This window comes from Rhea pennata, chromosome 3 (genome assembly GCF_028389875.1).
Source record: "Rhea pennata isolate bPtePen1 chromosome 3, bPtePen1.pri, whole genome shotgun sequence".
NCBI lineage: Eukaryota > Metazoa > Chordata > Aves > Rheiformes > Rheidae > Rhea > Rhea pennata.
Genome location: NC_084665.1, coordinates 102,200,407 through 102,221,977, shown reverse-complemented (window position 1 = coordinate 102,221,977; position 21,571 = coordinate 102,200,407). Strand labels below are relative to the sequence as shown.

General features: G+C 38.3%; 1 protein-coding gene across 15 annotated transcripts in view; it reads right to left on the bottom strand.

The window, feature by feature from the left end:
* Positions 1-21,392, bottom strand: part of DST (dystonin) — a 299,843-nt gene extending 278,451 nt beyond the window's left edge. For 6 of the 15 annotated variants that reach the window (XM_062572885.1, XM_062572892.1, XM_062572890.1 and 3 more), the window contains exons 1-3: positions 21,178-21,389; positions 20,734-20,795; positions 6,331-6,519 (exon numbers count right to left, since the gene is read on the bottom strand). In XM_062572885.1, the coding sequence (XP_062428869.1) occupies positions 6,331-6,519; positions 20,734-20,795; positions 21,178-21,358 (432 nt within the window). In that variant the 5' untranslated portion in view covers positions 21,359-21,389. Of the gene's footprint in view, positions 1-6,330; positions 6,520-20,733; positions 20,796-21,177 lie in introns of all 15 variants that reach the window. The other 9 variants (XM_062572900.1, XM_062572901.1, XM_062572902.1 and 6 more) reach the window with 6 other exon arrangements.
* Between the last annotated feature and the right edge of the window lie 179 nt (positions 21,393-21,571).

The following is a 21,571-nucleotide window of genomic DNA, read 5'->3' as shown; positions in this document are numbered from 1 at the left end:
AAAAAATGTATTATTAGACATATTTCAAGACAGAATTTTAGTAAATTCTAAATTTTAATATAACATTTCAAGAATACTTTATCTCATTCACTTCTAATTTAGTGGAATGTTAGCTGACAACCAGCTCAGAGAGCAATGTAATGCTAAGTCTGGTTCATCACGAAGCAATTGCAATCTGAACAAGAACGTTATCTGCAGTTTAGATGTGGCAAACCACCATACTGCTAAGTGATGTCAAAGGTCTCTATCTGATAGTAAGTGCTATTTTTACATCAAAAAAATATAAATGGTTATGCTGGTTTTTTTTTTCCCTCCCCAAGCCTGGCTATGCTGCTCTCTTTTTCTGAGATGACAAAACAAAACGGAAGTCAGTCCCATCCTACAACAAGGATTGAAGTCTTGGCTTCATGCTAGTGGTGTATTTTGATCCTTATTCAACAGTTTAGATCAGACAGAAACAGCCTGGTTTAAGCTTTCATTCCATTTTCAGTGAATAAGAATTTGCCCTGGGAATGAACATAGATACAGGCAAAATGGAAATTGTATAGAACTAGTTGGAGTTATTAAGACAAAACCTGTTATATTAGAGGAGTTTGCCAACAGGTGTATTAGGTGCAGGAGCATTTTAAGCTGTGTATAGAAGAATACTGTAGGCTTGATCCTGCTAAGTAATCCTGTCAGTCTAAGTAAACGCACTCAAGCCAGGTGTGATCATCCCACCACAGAGAACAATTAATTCAAATGACCTTAACTTTCTGAATAAGAAGTAGCAATGAGGAGTCAATTAAAGTGCTCCAAATGTGGATGATGTGCAGTTAATAGCTACTACATTTATTTCTATGTGTTTTTATTTACAGGTCTTACACATATCAACAATTATTAGTACTAATGCAATTTACTCTTTCTTTTGCACTACATTAAATAAATGTTACAACTCATCCACAGGAAAAAAAAAATCACTGGAAAGACAACTCGACAATCATTTAAAATCTCACGCTAACTCTGAACATATTATCATTGTGTTTTAATGAAAACTATTTTTTTTAATTTGTAAAAACATCACCTCCCTGATCTAGTGAAACCCACGGTAATAAAACTTCAAGAAATGCCTTAAAAAATCTAAACTACCTTGTTGCTGGGCAAAAGGGATGGAAGAAACATGCAATTGCTACAATTGCAGTAGACAAGCTGCAGGGCGGAGAAGAAAAAGCAGCCAAGAGGAAATCAGGGGCACACAACAAGGGAGGAGGTCACAGAAGTGAGCAGAACTGCAGGAAAATAAAGTCTTCATGCAAGATTCTTGAAAGAGAAGAGTTCATCAATGAGGAGTTATTTACTATATACATATATATATACACATATATATATATAAAAAGCAATAAAACACCACAGCCCAAGAAATAGATATAAAAATCTGTTTGGACTGCATGTTTGGATACAGAAGAGGTATCTTGGAAGTCAACCTAATGTCCACTGAAGGCTTTCCATTTATTTCACAGATGAGAGGATTTAGTATTTACAGTAATATTTGCAAAGATTTTGGGCACCTAATGTAGGTGCCTAGAAGTATCTTCAAAATTGCTTAAGATGAATAGGTGCTTAACTCTTGTTAAAAACTTTAAGAATCAATCACCTAATCAGCTCTCTTAGGCGCTTCTCAAAATCTCCATAGATATCTTTTAGGTCTTAAAGCAAAAATGAAGTCCTTGTTTCCCTTTTGATATTTATGTGTTTCCTGCACTTCTTCATTGTGGTAGCAGTCAGATCATCGTGCATGTGTGTGTGTGTGTGTGTGTGTGTTTCTGGAAGCTCACAGCTTTGTCATACATTGTGAGCATGTTCATATAATGGTAATAACAGTATTGAAGGTGAAAGATGATATTACACTCCTTTGCCATATTTACATCTAAATATAATTCACAAAAGACAATCTAACACAAGCAGATGCCTCAAAAGAAAAGAAGCTAGAAAAGTGATCTGAAGATTAAATAGCTTGGAATTAGCCATAGTTTGTGCAGAGTGATGAGTAATTTGTATATTTGTCATTTAAAGATCAGGTAAAGTACATCATGGTATTGGAAAACTAGTAAATAGCTCCAAATTAAGAATAAAGGAAAATTAGCAAAACAAAATGAAAATTATTTAATGAGGCCAAAAAAAAATTTTTTTAAACCCTGTAGAATAATTTTAACCATGTGAAGAATTTCCTCTCAAGTAAGCTGAATGAGAGCTAACAAGGCAGATCTCTTCCATAAAAGATTCAGGATTAGATGTCTAAAAAAGAATCCCGTAAGTGTTTTTCTTACAGAATTGTAATACTGCTTTTCTCATAATTTTTTTTAAAATCCAGATTTAAAAATAAAAGCAAAAGCCAGGATAACTTAATAAGGCTGGCATGGGACTGTTCATGGTTTTAGAGGCATTACAAACTGATTAATTTTGCTTTCAAATTTGCATCATCAGAGTCCTTGCAGTGCAAGCTTCACTTCAGTCATGCAAATAGTTCCCAGTAGAGCTGCAAGAGGCTACTCACTTCGTTTTTTTTTTTGTTTTGTTTTGTTTTTTTTTTTTGTTTTTTTTTTTTTTGTGTTTTTTTTTTAACATGTGCATCTGAAAGCGAAGGGACCAGGCTTATCTGTGCCCCAATTTCCGTAGTTTCGCCTGTCTCTTTATAATGATCCTGTGATGTAATGATCCTACACAAACTCAAGTGTAAATTTAGGTACTACATCTCTTGATTTTAAATAATCCTGCTGGTGGCAAGATTATGTGAGTCAGGCAACTGAGAAGCCCTTCAGACTATTTAACAACAGAGACGGCAAAAGACTCTGCTTTGACACCATCTGTTTCCAACTAAGTATTTAGACATAGAGGTGAAATTATAGTTTGGGAGATTTGTGTGTCTAACTGATCCCACAGCACAGAAGCCAGATATCTTTATAAAATATCAAGGACATCTTTTGGTTCTGTGCCAGCACAGGAAAAAACATCTACTACAAATTTTCAGGGTTCTACACTGTTGCTTCAGATGATTCCACTATTTAAAATACCGAACATTTTTGCAAATGTTTGAAATGAGGGGAAAAAAAAGATTTGAACAGTCTAAAATTAGCTTCTGAGAAGAAAACCTAGACAGCAGTGAAGCCACCACAGGAGACTTCTTGCATATCCTTGAACACTTTCAGAAAAATATAACTGCTACCTTATTCTTGAAAGGAGTGATATGAACCACTCCTTTAACTTGCATGAAACCAGGCTAATTTAGAAAATACAGTCCTATTTCTTTTCTAAGAGTTCTCCAATGAGTTCAAAAAATCAAAAAATAAACTTAGCTAACAGATATGTATGCCCTTTGTGGTGTGAAGCTGGCGTAAGATAAAACTGTCACCTATACAGAATGTCAGCACAAGTAATACAGCAGCCATTGGAGAGATGATCCTCAGGATGCAAGATTTAATGCTATCACATAGAAGAGATAAACTACACAACAATATTTTAATGTTGCATTGCAGTAAAATGAATAAAATGTAGTGAAAACAGCTAGGAAATTTGTCTGATAAGGATCAGCACTACGACGAAATGTATTTAATGTCTTCGTTAATGACCTGGAAGGTATAAAAAATTATAAAATTTTCAGAGGAAACTAATGTTATAGTTCTGCAAACATCTGTTCATGCAGATTTTCATAGACAGCAATTATTGGCTTCAGTGGGATTGCTCCCACACACACTATTATGCATAACTTAGTCCTGACAAGATCAGGGAAAAGACTGGAAAGCTCTGAGATTACTATATAGGAAGTGAGAAATACTCTGCGCAAGCTGAAATAATTATAATCATGTCTAGTAAACTGCAAAAACGAATTTATACAGAACAAAATCAAGCAAGTACACAAAGAGAAAAATAATCTAAAACAGCAGGAACAAAAAATCTAGTATCTAAACATACAACAAAACTTTTAAAGAAATATTTGCAAAACATTTAAGCATAGTGCTGAATATAGCAACAAAACATATTTTATGGTTGAATACTCAAAAATATCCTGGAGAAAATAAAAATTTTTCCATATGGCTGTTTTATAGCTACTTTGGAAATCCAGTTCTCTCCTGATGGAAAATAGGAGCAAAAAAGCAGCAAAAGAGAAAAATGAATAAAAATGAACATAAGAAAAAAATGCTTTATGAGGAGAAATTAAATCTGCTAATAAGCAGAGATCATATATCATTTTTCAAGTAATGACTAAGCAGGGTATGGCCGTAGCTGCCTACAAATATTTCCATAGTGCAAACATCAAGACAACAGATGATTTATTTAAAGTGGTTTAAGTGGCTATTACTAGGAGTAACAGGAAAAAACAGTGGAAAAATGTATGCAGAGCAACAAGAGCTTTTTTGGCACTGAATCATTACAACGTAAAATTGTATAAAGACAGAGGCCACAAGTGTCATGTTTGAGACGTTAAGAGTAAGCGGGACAAAGCTCTGCAAAACAGAGGGATGGACAAGCCCTGTGATTCTGTGGAGCTTCACAACGTTGCAAAGACGTGTCATGGCATGAACCTTGCTCACGTCATCGTGACGTCATTATACTTTCAAAATAACTTAGAGTGTCCAGGAAAAAGGAAATTGGTGACGTATGTTTTCTGGATTCTAGTCTAATAAATACAATGATTTACTCTTTTCTGTATAACGTACATTTGTCAAAGCTTTAGAACCAAAGGCTGTTAAAAGACCCATATAACACTGCATAAAAGACAGACTGCAAAAGCAGTCTCGAAACAGTGACATAATGGTGATAGCACTATGGAAAGTTTTCTCTAAATTTAGGATTAAATACTCTTTCAGTGGTAGGTCTTGTCAAAAAACACAGATCCACAAAATAAGGTAAAAGTAAAGCTATGCAGTAATACTTCTCCATTCTTTCACTTTTTTTTTCTTTGCTGGTCCCAAGGTCCCTGATATGTGTTACAGATTTTGCAGAAAACCAGGGATTTTGTAGGCTTTTAGTTTCACTAACCCATTCTTCAAATCCCATTTTGCTCCTTACTCCACTCCCATATTGTTAGTTCTTTAATTCGGCACTGCTGACGCTCTTTTCCTCATACTGGTAATCAGTGGCAGTTGAAAACAGCCTCAGCATAGGCACAGAGGAAAATTAAAAACAACCAAATGGAAAAAGCAATTTTTAAAAAAAAGAGAGGAATGGAAAATAATAGGGGAGATAGAAGAGATGAAGGAAGGACGACAAAGGAGGAAAGCACCAGAAGTAAGTAATGAATGGACACAAAAAAGTCACTAGAAGCTGGACACCTAATAAAAATACCAGTTATACAAAGTAGACTAGAGAGCAAGATAGGATGGGAGTAAAAGAACATGTTAGAGAAAAAGAGGAAAAGGTTTTAGAAAGAAGACACATCACTGCAATCAAATCAAATGATTGTAACAGGACTGCAGTAACAAAAGCAAAGAGAAGTAGAAGCATGAGAGAAGAGATGAAAACTGGGGAGCTGTGAAATACAGGGAAAGAAACTAAGTGCATCAGCTAAAAGGGAGAAATTCTGGCTGGCATCAGCAGTTCTGTCTTTTGCTTCTTTTCTGAAGTTTCTTGCTCTCTCAGGCAATGACTTCCACCATGGGAGTCATTTTTCCCAACTGACTTCAGAGCTTACTGATAATTCTTGGTGTTGGATTAAGAGATACTCAGGAAGATTAAGTTTGGTTGGAACAACCTGGAGATGATCTTTATTAGGGTGTGCCTCATAGTATTTTTTAACAGTACTGGCTTAGAAGAAGTCATTCAAGCCAGAAGATACGTTAGTAAAAGCCTAAAAGCAACCAGCTCTCAGTAAGAAGAGAAACTGTATTTGCAAGAAGTATTCTTACGTAAAACCACATCAGAAAATGCATATGTTGAGCAGAAAGATTGGCAATATTGTATACAGTAAAAGAAACTTCAAAATTTAATCTAGTATTGATTTGTTTCAGTATATAGAATCATTGGTAAATCTACCTGCAAAAGCAATGTCAATAAATTGTGATAAAAAAAATCTGTTAAATAATATTAGCATAAAGCTTTCAGCTGAAATGTCTGATTTAAATACTAAATATAGACTGAATATTAAAATCAAAAAACCCTCTTCATATCTGGATTTTTGGAGTCATATATCAACATTGAATACAGTCTAGCAAACTTAGATCTACATTCACCAAACATGAGGACTGAAAAGTTTTTGAAACTGAGAAACAGAACATGGATGGTGCAAAAATTAGAACTATATTCCATGCCCCTGTAATATATTTTGAGTAACATTTATCCCTAGAAGATACTTACAGGTTTTCTTGTTGGGGTAACTTGAACAGAATGATAAAATTCTGGTTGAACTCGGCTGCTTTTCTTGATCTTTCTTTTTCTTACAGAAGTTTCCTGCTCGCTTAAGTGGTGAGCTTCCACTATAGGCTGTGTTTCTTCGATGCGAGCTGCTACGCGTCTTCTGGCATGACGAGGACTTGATCTGAAGCCCTGTGACACAGCAAAAACAACCGCAATGTTTGACATCTTCCAGAATGCAGCTATTCAACAACAGAAATATCACACAGGATTTTAATGATGACAAGATCTTGAGATATAAGTATACTAATTTTAAATAACATTCATATATACTGCATGTAGCAATAAAGGGACATTGTTGAGTGTTACAAATACATGTTTTATATATCTCAGTTATATACATTACTGACACAGCAGAAATAACTCATGTTGCTTTTCTTTAGTAAGTCCTTATTTATAGTTATTTATAATTAAAAAGTTGCAATTTAAAATTTTGTAATTAAAAATATCCAGATTTATTCCTGGCCTCTTGAGGAATTGTATTAGGGAGTGTAAGCAAAAATATACACTTTTTTTTCCTGAAAATAAAAGTAAAGAAGAATTGGTAGCTTGCAAGTTTTATTTGTGACTAGCTGTTCTTTTTAAGAGTTCTGACACTGCCAGATCTGGGGGGAGATCTTACCATTTGGAATAAAATAATTAAGGCAGAGAGCTGTCTTTTGCTGTCATCTGGGAAATACAGGCATATTTGGCCAAATTAATAAATTCAGGAAAACTGTGCTTCACAGATGCTTTGTAGAGGTTTGCTGTGAAAAACTCTGAACATCATCCAGAGTTTCTCATTTAGTGACAAGTATAACGTGAGCCCTATATTGCTACTTGCAGACCATTTACAACGAGCATCCTTCCTGCCAGTCATCATGAGCAGGCTTGAACCTGCCATGTGTCACTTGTGCTGAATATAATGTAAAATGTTATTACCCCCATCCAGGTTGTAAATAAGAGTTTCAGTCATTCAATCACGCCAGCTTCCAGAATAAATGAGCCAAATCTCATTCATTTTCACAGTAATACTGTCTGCAGTGTAAAGACTAAAACCCTTTCAGAACCACAGACAGATCCACCAATCCCTAATTTTCTACCTTCTTCTGCTTTCTAGTAAAATATCTGTACTAAAGTCCTTTTGCAGCATACCCAGCACTCAGAAATAGCTAGACCATAAAAGAGAAACAATATTAAACAAGCTAAGATTTTTAGTTAAAACTGAGACAATCTATGGCATGAGTCTAAATATCCTGAGTCCCTGTCAATCAGAAATGATGTGGGAACAATATATTTTCATAAGAACCTAGCGTTCTGTTTTTTCTCCACTTTAGTCTTTTTCCTTAATTGAGAAATGAGTATACAAAAGTTACATTAAAATATTAATTTCATAGATTCATGCAATTAAGAGAGAAATGCCAGTCTTTGGGCTCTCTGTGCAAACTGGATTTACTACTCCGCCGATCGTGACACTGTGAGGGAAGAGAGCTGCTTTCTATTCTAGGTGCTAAACGAGACAGTTACTTTAGTTACTGAAAGGACACGGGAAAAATCTTCTGAATCTTTAATTATGATCCCTCCTAGTCTACTGAAGCTAAAGAGTTGTCCAGGGCACAGGTGGGAGCAGACTTTGATTTCTTGTATCTTTTATGAAAGGAGGACCCTATCCACATCCACTACCACAAGCAGCATAGCAGAATCCACTGCAGCCGATAGACTGGGTGGGTTTAAGAGCACTAAATGTTCGAAGATGTACATCTGAGACATACTCTGTCATACTATTGCAATGGGAAAATATTTTGCCCCATTTTCTTTTCATGTATACTGTGAAATAAATAACAAATATGAAGTAAAACTATTCAAAGTAATACTAAAGCCATTCAGGATGACAGGGAATAATACGATACATGGAGCCTACTATTATATTGCTTACTTGTTGCAGAATTTTTTCTTTTCTTAAAAAAATTAGTGTGCATCAGGGATTATTCTATAGTAGAAAAATATTCTATAACAGACCAAAATAATTTGAAAACTATTTTGTGTTCTGAAATCAGAAAAAAGTTTCCTAAATGTTAAACACATTATGGTTTTTTTGTTTGTTTGTTTTGTTTGTTTGCTTGTTTTACAGATAATAGCTATTGGATAAAACCTGGTCATATACGCTGCACATCAGTTACTCCCTTACCATATTCCCACTCCCATTATCTAGATAAAACTCTTTGGGAAAGTACGTTTATGTAACACAAGAATTTGGTTGAAGCTAAGCAGCTCTAAAAGTGCTTAGAGCCACATGCCAGATAGGGATTTAAGAATGTGGATCTCTCTCACTGAATGACTTCGCCTCAAAATACTTCAAGGTTTACTAATTGAGTGCTGTATTTCAATGTTAAAAACTCATCCCTGACTTCTTGCAAAGTCCACTTATAGACAATGTTTCTCATTCGTATTTTATGTTTTTTCCTCTTTTGCTGTTCATTACTAGCAAGAAAACAGGATCTTTATCTCTTCAAAGGCTCATCTGCGTCTGTCACTGAAGCTTATTCGTCACTTGAAGTCATAATCTGTCTGCTGTATCACAAATGGTTGCCCTGGAGAGGATTATAATGTGACAAAGGCAGAGGATCATGATTTCAGGTGGGAAATTAATTCTTTATCACAAAGATAATGTTACAAGGGCAGAGTCCTTAGGCCAAAACCTGAAGTGCCTACTCATTCCTGCACTGAGAGTTTGCCAAAGCAAAAACCCAAGGTTTTGCAATTTGGTGATAAAAAAGATGAAAAAAGGAGTAAGGAGAAACACACTGTCAAAAAGTAGTGCAACATATGTGACCTGCGACTAGTATGCTTAATGCAAAACTAGAACAGCCAGCGATTTCTTCTCATTCTCACCCGTGAAACAGACAGACACCTGTGTCATTACCTATCTTACTTATCCTTCAGCTGGACCTAAAATTGAAAACTTGTCAATACTAGTAAGGCAATCAAATGAAAAACGTGCAAGCGACACATGCACCTGTTTGGTAAACGGAATGTTATTTTAGATGTTAAGCCAGAGCTCACAGGAGAGCAGAAAGATACTACAAAGTATTCAGACGCTTCACAGCGTACCATTGGAGACCAAAGCACCAGAGAAAGCACTAGAGATGTTAAAATCATTCATGCGGTACAAGGTTTCTCTCCCACCGTTTAGCAGTTTACAGTTCCCTCTGTCACGCAAACTTTCTCATGTTCTTTGGGTTGAGAGAGTTGCTCATTCCGATACCCTAGCATCGGGCTCATTTTTATCCCTATAAAATTATGACATGAGGCAAACTGAACAAGTAAGGCTTCAACAATACATTTTTTTAAATCATCTGTTTTCTTCTAAACATTAACATAATTGCACAAAGATATACATTATACTGTATTCTTCTTTAAAGATGCAACTTAGCCATCTTTGAATATTCCAAACCTCGGCACCATGTGCTGGAGTCTCACCATGCAGAAACAAGGGCTGCAATTCCTTTGACTGAACCTCAGTGAGTCTCCCCGGCTCCCTTTGGAGCCAGTGAAGTCAGCAACGTCTAGGAGAAAACTCATCTGTTTCTGTCTAGCCAGATGAGCCATGCCCTAACACCACCCATCTGTCTCCACTGGCCATAAATGGAGCCTAGGTCAACTAGCTCACTTGTAGACATCCAGGCTGAAGTGTCCAAAATTAATTAAGATGGATCCCACCCATGATGGCCAGAAGGTTTTAGTCCACCTTTGATATAGTATTCATCATTCCACCTATTTTATTATCGGATTTCCTCCTATTTTCTTCTCTCTATATGAACTAATTCCAGTCTTTTCAAGCACTTTTTATATGTAGACATCACTCTTCCTAGAACCCAATAATTCAGGTACCCAATACTTCATGTAAGGTTGTATTACTGATATAGATAACAGCATTGATGAATTTTCCATTCTATTTCCCACTCCATTTTTATTTTTTTGATCAAGCTGGACAGAGATCTTAATGAATTGTCTAGAGTAATTCAAAAGGTCCTTTCTTGAGATCATACACTAAGAAAATAATAAAAGGGATGAATGATTTTTCTCTGCAACATGACTAGCTTCGCATTTATGAACACTGAACTTCATGTGTAATCACTGGTCCCATTCCTCAGGACCTTTTTGTATGCTCCAGTATTTGATAACCAAGTACACCACACTCTGCAAGCATTATAGTATCATTGCCTATTCCAATTCCCAATCCATTCATAAATTAAAAAAAAAAAAAAGATTTTTAAACTATTATAAACAATCTATTTTTTTTCATTTACAGGCCCTTTTATTTTACTAGGCCCTTTTCCCTCCATTCTTCCTTTGTCTCCCCTTACTGCCTTCATCATAAGTTATGTATTATTTTATGCTTGCAACCAAACATTTTTTGTTATTTTTTACAGCATATAAATACTTTATGTAGAATACATTGCGTAACAGACTCTTAATCTTGTAATCTAATCTTTCCAGCAAATACGTGTTTTCAGAGTCACTAAACATTAACATTATGAGAAGCCAGGGTGCATTATCTGATGTCCAGCTGAAGTCAGCAGATGTCTTTGCATTAATTCCAGTGGACACTGGCCTGCAGCCCAGCTTACCTTCTGGCAGAACTTCAGCAAAAAACAAAAAAAATTGCTAGTTAGAAGCAAGCAGTAATAGGTACTCAGGGCAGCGGCAGCAATGACAACAGAGCTCAGCTGTGTTTGTAAATGCTTTTAAGATATTTCACCGAGTTCGTTAGATTAAATTCACTTTTGCAAGTGTGCTAATGAATATCAAAGTCAAAGGAAGTTCAGATCAGATATCCAACTTTGTGTGCTTGCTTTAAAGTTTTCTGACAGTGGTTCTGTACACATAAGAATTGTCATCTATTATTACCACTGTCAGTTAATGGCCTCAAGATGCAGTCTTTGAATTGTCAGTAACTGCCTGTTTAAAGCTTGAAAACTTTCATGTATATGCAACCTATAAATTCCTAAAGCCTGGAGATATTAGTATGCATAGTTTCACAGCCATTCTCGAGATGCCACAGTTCTCAGCTATTCAGCAGATAGGCTGAAATAGAATTAAACTCTACAGTTGAAATACCTGCTTGAACTAAAAAAAAAAGGGGGGGCTTAATTAAATATTAAATAACTTCTTTGTATCAAATTCCCCTGCCTACTGAAAGAGAGAGCTTTGAGAGACTTTCTGCTACATATACATCTATGAATATATATGCATCTGTATAGTAAGAACTGTTCTAATTAAAAAAGGACCAAAATCATTATTGTTATTCCTTTTTGTTATTGTTTCATTTTTCTTCTCCTATAGCAACTTCTATGCCAAACATCCACAAAAAAAAAAAAAAAAAAAAAAAAAAAAAAGCTTATTCAACTGCCAGTCTTGGGAGTTCCACGCAAAATCTAGGACACAAGCTAAGTCCTCCAAACTACTGGTACTTTCTCACTAATACTAAAGATCACTAATTAAAGCTAAGACTTAATTTTTTATAGCAGGAAGATTGCCTTCTTTCATTCAGCATATCACTCCACAAATGCAGGAGGAGGAAGCAACTATTTTCCTTAGTTCTGTAGGCTCTGAAAAAATAAAAGACGATCTTTCTGTCTTTTATTGATCATTTTTTTCATCTTGGATAAGGTTTACTCCTATAAAGATCTGAATCAAGAGTTAAAACACCAAATATAAGATGTTGCATTCAGTTTCTCACTCCACTCCCTCCTTAGCAAGCTTCCTCTGATGCTTCTTTGCACATCTTATGTTTATTTTAGAAGATTTTACTCTCAACTGCTAAAATTTAAATACTAAATAGTGATAGAACCATTTCTCAGATTTTGAAGACTATGATTGGGCATGTGTCATATAATATCAAATTTTCCAAAAAAATCCAAACATTGAAAGGGATTGCAAGCAATAGTCTCTTACACAGCCTGACCAAGGTCACTTTTCCAGTTGGGATCATGAAACACAGTATAAATAAGCTGCTTTTCAGTTCTTTAGCGGGCCCTCAAGTGTGTACAAATAGTACCCTTTTGCAATCCTTGGGTTTAAATGTGAATTTAAAACACAATTTTTAATAACCCATGCACATACATGCTGATGCATACTGTATAAAACTCTATTTATTGCACTACACTGCTATTTTACATAATGTGTTTTCTATCACAAGGTTAGGATTCCTCTCAAAGCAGGTAAGCTGTAACACTAGGAAAATTCGACGATGTACAAGCAGATAACAAAACAATGTCCCCAGTCATGCTTTCCGCTACCGCTTCGGTACTCTCTCCTTCCTGAAGCCACAAGCCAGAGCAGCTGGCCTGCCCTCTGGGCAGCCCTGTCCTTCTCGGAGGAGGAGGCTTACAGCCCTCCGCTGCCCCCTTCCCTTCGTGGTGGCTTGTTCCAGTTCCTGCCCTATTACTTCAGGGCGCTCCAAGCCTGTAGTAGGAACTGGACAATTATAAAATTATAACAATTAATCTTGATCAGTAGTCTGCAAGGGATAGTTGAATTTAAAATATCTAGGCACATTTCCCAAGTATGTCCCTTTTCTACCTCTGCTTTCTCCCTTTTCCATATCATCATTTGTTCTCAGCTTTGGAGGTATATGGTATAGATAATGAATGTGCAATGAGGTATTAACTGTCCAAACTGTCCAAAATGGCCTTTCGAAAATCAAAAATACAGTAGGAAGGGGAATGAGAACTAACACAAAATTGCTAACCCACAAAACTGCTACCCAACATCTAGTACAAAGAAATGACTCTCGTCAGTCTAGCACACTTATCTGACATATAAACTGGTGAGAGAATTTAGGCCATCCCTGCATGTGAAGATGGGTGTCCATTTTGTCAAGTATAAAACAGATAGATAAACAAAGAGAGATTTAGCAAGTATATATACATATATTAAAAAAGAGCTAGACTGGGATTCAGATATCTATTAAGATACCTACATTGAAATGTCAGCAACACTTATATGTCTGAATGGGTCTCTTCTTGGAGCTGCGCTTAAGCTCCATTATAGTCAATGAAAAATTCAGTCAACACAGTCAGCGAGGCCCGAAGAGCTATTCAGCCCACCCCGACAGCTACGCTGGGCCAGCCGAAATGCTCTGCAGGCTCTCGGTGAGCTCAGCCTGCTGCGTAAGCGGAGGCTCCTTCCGCAGAGTCACTCTCGCCCTTGGGCTGCGCTGCAAGCACACGGAGGGAGCAGCAACCGCTCAGAAGGGAACGAAGCCCTGACCTGGTTGTATCACTTTGTTTTCTCTAGAACAAAGAATGAGGATTAATATAATACCTTAATTTGACATGAAAATGCATTTCAGTGTAGCTAGTGTTATCAATTTAGATGATGATAAATTTTGCAAGACCTATCCTTCACTCACAGTTTGCTGTACTATTTACTCTGCCATCCTGCAGCCGAGTGCTGTATTCATACAGCTGAGTGGACAGCGGTGATAAGGACATTGGCACGACTTGCAAGAAATGTGTCTTTGCCCACACGTCAGCTGCAGTTAGCTTCTACAGCTGATGTGGTAATTTCAGACTTCAGACGTAACTCATGTTTCATTCCTGGTGATGAGTCAGGAAGAGCAGAACACTAACTCTCCCTAAGGCAGAGTGGGGCACAAGGGAAGTGAGAAGGGGCTCACAGATGCTTTGGAGAGCAGAAGTACCCAGGCACATAGTGTGCAGCTGAACTAGGAGCCCAAGGAGCCAGCTCAATGACAGCCAGGTTCACCAGCACTAGATCAAGATTGGCCACATCAGTTGGGGGTCTGAAGACCTCCCTGAGCACCTCTGCAACCCAGAGCTGAGCTCTTTCCCACAGAAGTGTGGAGCGGCCCAAGCGCTCTGTTACCAGCCCACATCCTGGGTCTGATATGCCCTCCAGCCTTCAGAGCACTGGGAGGCAGGTTAAAAAACTGTGGCTCCAGGTGGCAACCACTCAAGTTGGACATGGCCAGGTGGAGCAAACTCAGCTCATCTGAAGCTGATACTCTATGAAAATAGTGAGGTAGCTTTACCCTGTGCTCTGCATGGTTCTTCCACAGTACCTTCAAGCTGCTTCTCCTTAGAAAAAGTCCAGCAGTGGAAAAGTGTATGAGTGACTTCTCCTTGCTATAGGAAATCACTTGTAATAGCCCAACAGCTGGAGCAGCCATGAGAGTAGTGCTACTATGCTCCTGTGGTGCTTCCTTTCACCTAGCCTTCTATATGCTTTCAATATTGAAATATGAATTTCAATATTCAATCCTCTATATTGCTTTCAATAGCCTTTGAAGTGCTGAGCTGTTTCTGAATGCGTATCCATAACCTCGACCTGAATAATCTAACCACCGTAACTGAGAACTTGCTGCAGGTGGTTGAACTTTTCTGAGCTGCGTGTGATCTATGGACCCCAACACAATCCTTTCAGTGTGTATAAGCAGGTAGTTTCTATAGCTGATGTGGCAATTTTGTGGCAATACATGCCATCCCCACATGTATGACCTCAGCTGTTTAAATTTACAGTTTCAATTTAAGGTTAGTTTTGACCAATAAACACCAACCAGAAATTTCCATTACGTACATGGGTACAACTGCTTGGTGGCTAACAGACCCGTGCAACACGCCTTGCTCCACCTAGAGCCCATTGAAACTAGCGCTCCACCTGCGTGCATCAGAAGTGCGGACTGTAAACTGGCACACAAGATAACTGAAGCTGCAATCTCATCTAAAACATACATGTCCAGAGATAACAGTAGATACTGAGAAGTCTTATATCAGTATGTAAATACTTCTGTGATAGCCATGGCATTATCGATATAACTGCACTGAGGAAACTAAATATTAAAAACTGCAAATTAGTACTAGATCTTTATGCGGAGATTGTCCCTATCCTGCGAAGAGCTGTGAGGATATGTTCATTTGTAACACAGGTCCCCAAATGCAATGCCTTGAGACCATGTCTTACCCCTTGGTGTGCACCTTGGCACAATGCCATTACTCTACCCGGTGACCGATGGAGCTGAGAAGGCATCCCCTCGGCATCTCTGCGCTCCATGTACTGTCGGAAGCCACGCTACAAGCGCAGGGAGCCAGATGGCTGGGCAAAGATGCCGGCTATTTCTATACTACGCTGTCACATTGAGTAAAGGTACCCAAGTTAACTCTTCTGGAGTTAGCTTGGGAGCCCAAGTGGTCTTGCTGCAGCAGCTGGGGGACCACCACACATTTTGCCATATAATTGCCAAAGATGCTGTTTCTCAGCATAGACTAGTGCTCACTGGGGCACCCACACGCTGCACTGCGGTGAGTCAGACACAAACAGCAATGGACAGACAGTATACAATAAGCAGAGTGTCAGTAGTAGTTAATTTGCTATGTAACAGCTCAGTGTGACATTCTCTGTTTAGGGCATGTTACTGGATCTGCTATAAAAAATGGATAGCAGGATTTGCCCTTATACGATATAACCTGTATTTATATATCTGTATTCACTCCTAAATAGAAGTGCTTTCATATATCTAAGAAAACAATTTCTTTTTGTCCCTGATTTATTTTCCCTTGAACCACTTCCTTAACTCTTAGACAAATAATGAAAAAAAAACAGTTTAAATATCCTGGGGGAAAAATGCGTCAAACGCAAAAATAAAATATTTTCAGGCTGACTCAACTCTACAAAGACAGGGAGATACCCTTGGAATAAATGAATGAATTTGTGGCTAGTCTTGAACATTTCTGTTGCTCCTCGAATGAGCTCCCTCCCTCCCATCAAACAGAAGTGTAGAATTCAACATGGGGGGGATCTGCTGATTTTTGTTTTCACTGGAGCCATACCTATCTTGAGCAGTTTATAAATAACGCTACAACTCTCAGGATGAATTATAGAGCAAGTCTTTAAAGACTATTCATTATTGTTTTGTAAGATATCTAGACTTGTATTTTTAGGCAGTTGTCTCAGAATCAGACTCAAAAACAAGACGATTATGACAAAAGTATGCTGAGAGATAAACGTATGAACACTTTCTCCAGATTACAATCGCCTCAGTTGTTGGCAAAGATAATACATACATTTACTAGGGATTGTTTTACTGCAGCTTTGTATCCACTGTACTATAACAGATGAGTTAGCAAATTTATTTCCTCTTAAAAACTGTCATCAGATTTGGCTGGCCTATTTTAGCATCAGACAATTGTCTTACCGAAACACTGGACTGAATATATATAATTTTGTAGTGATTATTCAGTACTCTAAGCAGAAAATGATGTCTGCAAAATCCAAATTACAAAATGATACTCCTCTGCTACAGATATAGTTAATATATGCTGCTGCCATCCTCCACAGACTCTTTTAATGAGGGTCAGCTCAGGTTTGCCCTGCTTGTCCCACTAGGCATGCACCTGTTTTAAGCGAAGTCAGAATTTACAGTGGATTGTAAAGCTTGCATGGATTTGCTTAGTAGTAGGATCATACCTACAGGTTTCAGCAGAACCATTCCCAGGAACTTGTCCAAATTATGTTAGTCAAAATAAAATGAAAATGAAAAGATACTAGTTCCTATCTGTCCATAGGCACTGATACCACATACACACATCCTTACCATTGGTTCTTGAGATCACAGTATTTCTAATTTAGAGGGTAAGATAAGAGAAAACTGTAAAGCTGAGAGAGACATTCAGACAAACAATCTAAATCTAGACATTTTTTCCCTATAAATACGAAAATCATCAACTACTGGTTTAGCAATTAGCACAATGATCCCTTCACAATCTCACCAAAAAACAAGCATAAAAAAAACCTGAATGCCTTCCTATTCAAGAATTCTTACCCTCATATCATGACAGTTTAATAATTTGGATTAATTCTATTAGCTCTTTAGTTATAGTAGGCTAGTCTTCTAAAAGCCTTTGAGAAGCCTCTGGCCTTCATATACTCAAGATACCTGAGCCTAAAGTCTAAAAGCTTACTTCGTTTCTAACTGAAGGGTAAAAATCCCACATAATCCCATGACTCCATAGGCCTAGCCAATGAAGAAAACTAACCAAGAAATTTAATGACAAGAAAGGGCAACACAAACACATTAAGCAAATGCCTTTAAACTATATAGTACAGATGACATTCAAAGCTCTTTGTAAAGTGTAAGCTGCTATACATTTAAACATATCAAGCCTGAGACCTCGAAGTACTCGGAGAAAATTCCTGCACTTCAGGAAAACCCAAACCTCTACAGAGACCAAGAGAAAAATGAAGTAAATCACTGATATAATTTGAATTTTTGAATGTACATAGACTTCTTTTTTTTAAAAAAAAAAAATCAATAATGGATCATAATCCCTTATTTTGGTGAACCTCCCACTGAATTATACTGCTGCTTTGGTATGATTTTGGTAGAGCACAGACATTTCATTCTAAAATTGATTCTCCAAATAAATAAAGGAGAGAACAGTTAAAATAGCTACATCAAAGTCTGATATGTCATGCAAGCAATATTTCTCCTGGAAATTTACTTACTCTCTTTTTACAGCAATGGCATATTCAGGTCTACCTGAGTTTAGAAACATTAACTATTCTGGATGTGATTCCTAAAGTTAGTTCATGGAATATCTCTACTAGCTGTAGAATGGAGTGAAATTTAAGAGCAACTATAGTCATAACGGACCTAATGGACTATAATAATTATAGAGGCCAAAATTATATAAGAAACAGGTCTGACAAACTTAAGATGATAGTAAATGAAAGTTAGTGGAGTGGTGGAGACAGCATTATTTTACCTTGTAAATGCTCACATTCTCTTGCTAGTTAGTTCTTCTTGTATGAAGCGTCTCTAACAAAGACAGACTTTAACCTACTATATAGTCACAACAAATCATGCAAATTTACCTCCTTTTGAGGCAGGGGGTCAACTCTTTAAGTTTGTTCAGACAATAAGGAATATCTGCATAGATTCTTGCAGTATAGTAATGAGACAGATGCTTTGCAGAGACATTCAAAATCAAGATGCACAAAAGTGGACCAAATATTTGTGGATTAAATTCAACAGTGGTATATAATACTCAAAACAGGGCATCCTTATAAGGATCCTTTTTTCAAGTTTAGTATTTGTTCTTTTGTAATTCATCAGATGTATGATTAGAATTACTTTAGAATAAAAGGTCTTTTTTTTTTTTTTTAAGTGGGGTTAGTTCTTCAGTACTAAGGAAAGGAAGGGATTAATAGCTCTCACTGGAGACAAGGACAATATTGGCATGCATGGTGAGAGCTATGGCTCTGGCAAAGAACTTCAACATAAATTGGCTACACATCTATCTTTCCAAATATAAGGCTTTCCTGGCAGGCAGCCAATCATGCAGAAATTGCCAACGGCTCTGTAGATAACGGCAATTATAATTCTCTGTGTACTGCCTCTAGACCACCTGCATGTTCATGTGTGATGCAAGTCATATTTGAAGCCAGCTCTCAGGATATGAATTACCAACCCGCTGCTATTTATGATGGATCTGTTTTCATTATCTTTTATTATCATTAAGAAATACCGTTTAAAATTGTGCCTGAAAAACAATTAAGCATAGTAGAAGCTAGCAGCTGGACCTTGTACTATAAAACTTGGAGTTGAGATGTGATGCTCACTTTTGGGAAAAAGACCATGTAAAGCCCATATTTTGATATGTCAGACTTTGCTTTCATAAAATATTATTGGAGTTAGAAGGGAATAATAGTTTGCGCTGATATTGAAAAGAATGCCAAATTCTGTTTCAAATGATGCTGCTAATATTTTCATGAGAGTATACCCATAATTTACTAATCAATTCTGTTAGAGTCATTAAAAGAAGTTTTTTCGTGAAAAAATATTGTGAAATGAAAATTTTATGATGTCAAATGAGTCATCATTTTCTCTTACAAATCGAAAGCCTGCATCACTTGGAGGAAAACAGCTCCACCAGTTTCTTAAGTGGGCAGTTCAGAGCATTAGCTATAGTATTACTCTATCTCAACAAAACTTAGAAAATTATAAGAGAATATAACAGTTTTTCTTGTTTTATTCTAATATGCCTCAGTAAATGGAAACTGCTAGGAAATATTTTAAATATGTCTATTTTTAATTGGGTGATATACAAATAACCACATGCTGGATTAATAAAAAATAAAAGAGAAGTTTGCAGAATGACTAAGTAAGAGTCATCATGCAAAACTATACAGATTTCAACAGAGTATAACACATTAAGCAATTTCTATCCAAGCTCCACACTTAGAGAATTTTACATGGAAACCGAAAACATTATATAGTTGGAACTAAATCATCCACATTTTTTGACTTACAGTGGGATGTGTTTGTTTGCTTTACAACAGCAATAATTGTTTAATCATGAAAGCAACAAAAAGAGACTTTTTAAGGTCTAAAGATAGGCCTCTCCCATTAACTACATTCTTTAGGTGATCTTCTTTTGATGCAAATTTCAAAATATTTAGGAGCTTAAAATCTAATTTCCAAAATGAACCACGTCACAAAAACGTGTCACATGCACGCTTTCGAAAACATTGCCCATGATCCCTACCACAAGGTAACAAAAAAATGTGAGCGATTAAAAGAAGATCATTTTTCTGCAAAACTCTCTAAAGGCTTCCAGAAGAGTAGGCAAGACATGCCTTAAATCAGTAGTCAGAAACCTGGCAAGAGATTTAGCTAGACAGGAGCCCTCCAGTGCAGCATGGAAAAATAGTAGCTGTTAAAATAAATATTATTTCTCCTATTCCAGCAATTATGCTCCTCATTCAGACTCACCAGGAAGTGACTCTTTTTTTTATGTTATATTTTTATTGCTGGTGTGTATGAGTTTCAATTCCCCTGTCATAAAATGAGGCATCTAACAAGCTTGAAAGCCTGGATCCTTCTGGGATCTCCGCAGCAGCGTTTGAGCGGAGCAGGCAACTTTCCCAGCACGTGAGTGACACACAGGTGAGGACTGGCAGTGGAGCAAACAAATGCAAGCTCTGCAGTCGCAAAACGCACCAGCGCTGCACGTACTGACTGTGCAGTCAATAACCGGGTTTGGGGCTGGCTTTTGGACGGAGGTAGGACGGGCATGGAAAATAAGCCCAGCTCTTCTTAAAAGTCACCAATTGCTCTAGATGTAGCACAGATCAGTAGGCCAGGTGGGAGAATACGAATGGAGAGCTAACATTTTGTGCGACACTTTTCATTAAAAACGGAAAGAAAAGAAAAAGAGGACATTGTGTCTTTCATGCAAAATAATAATAATAAAAAAAAGTTTGTACACGGTTTCACTGAAAAAACAACAAAAAAGAAAGACTTTAACAATTTGTACTCAGGTAAAGAGAACAACTTCTGACCTTGAAATTGCGTGCTAAATAAATTACCTCAGAGCGAAAGTGGTGGGTTCTCATAACAGCATCTGGAAGGGAAGCAGAGAGACACAGGCTGCATGCGGCTCCCCCCGAGGCTCGCGGGGCGCCGGCTCTGGCCGCGGCCCGGCGCTGATATTTAATTCATGGGGAAGAAGTTGAGCATAAAGTTGTGCCGCGCTGGAGAGGACCAGCGGGGAGAGGGGGGCAGGTCGCCCCTCCGCCGCGGGGTGGGTGGCTGGCAGGCTGGGTGGGGACCGGCTGCCGCAGTCCCGGGCTCGCCTTGCGCTTTCGCTGGAGCCTCGGGGGAAGCAGGGAGCCCGGTGCGCCCCCGCGCCGGGCCGGGGGCGGCCAGCGGAGGAGGTGGTCTCCTCCTTCCATCCCCCCCCACCACCCCTCCCCGCCGCCACGGGGGTGCGGGGCATCCCCTACCTCGGCTCCTTGAGCGCCCCGAGAAGACGGATTTGATGGGGTGTCTGCTTTTCTGGAGCTTGCGGTGCCAGCAGCAGAAGAACAAGATCGTGGCGATGGTGCCCAGCAGGAGCAGGAGCAGGAAGAGGGCACACTGGATGCTGTAGGGTCTCAGCAGCACCAGGAAGGCTGCGGCAATCATGGCTCAGGCGTGCCAGGGCCCCTGTGCGTGCGCGTTTCTGCGGCGAGCCGGGGCGGCCGCGCAGCGTCTCCCCGCGGCGGCGGCGGTGGCGGCGGTGGCGGTGGCGGGGCGGGCATCGCCGCCGGCCCGCGGCGCTGGAGCCGGGCGGGGGCGGGGGCGGGGGAGGTAGAGGGGGAGGTAGAGGAGGAGGAGGAGGAGGAGGAGGAGGAGGAG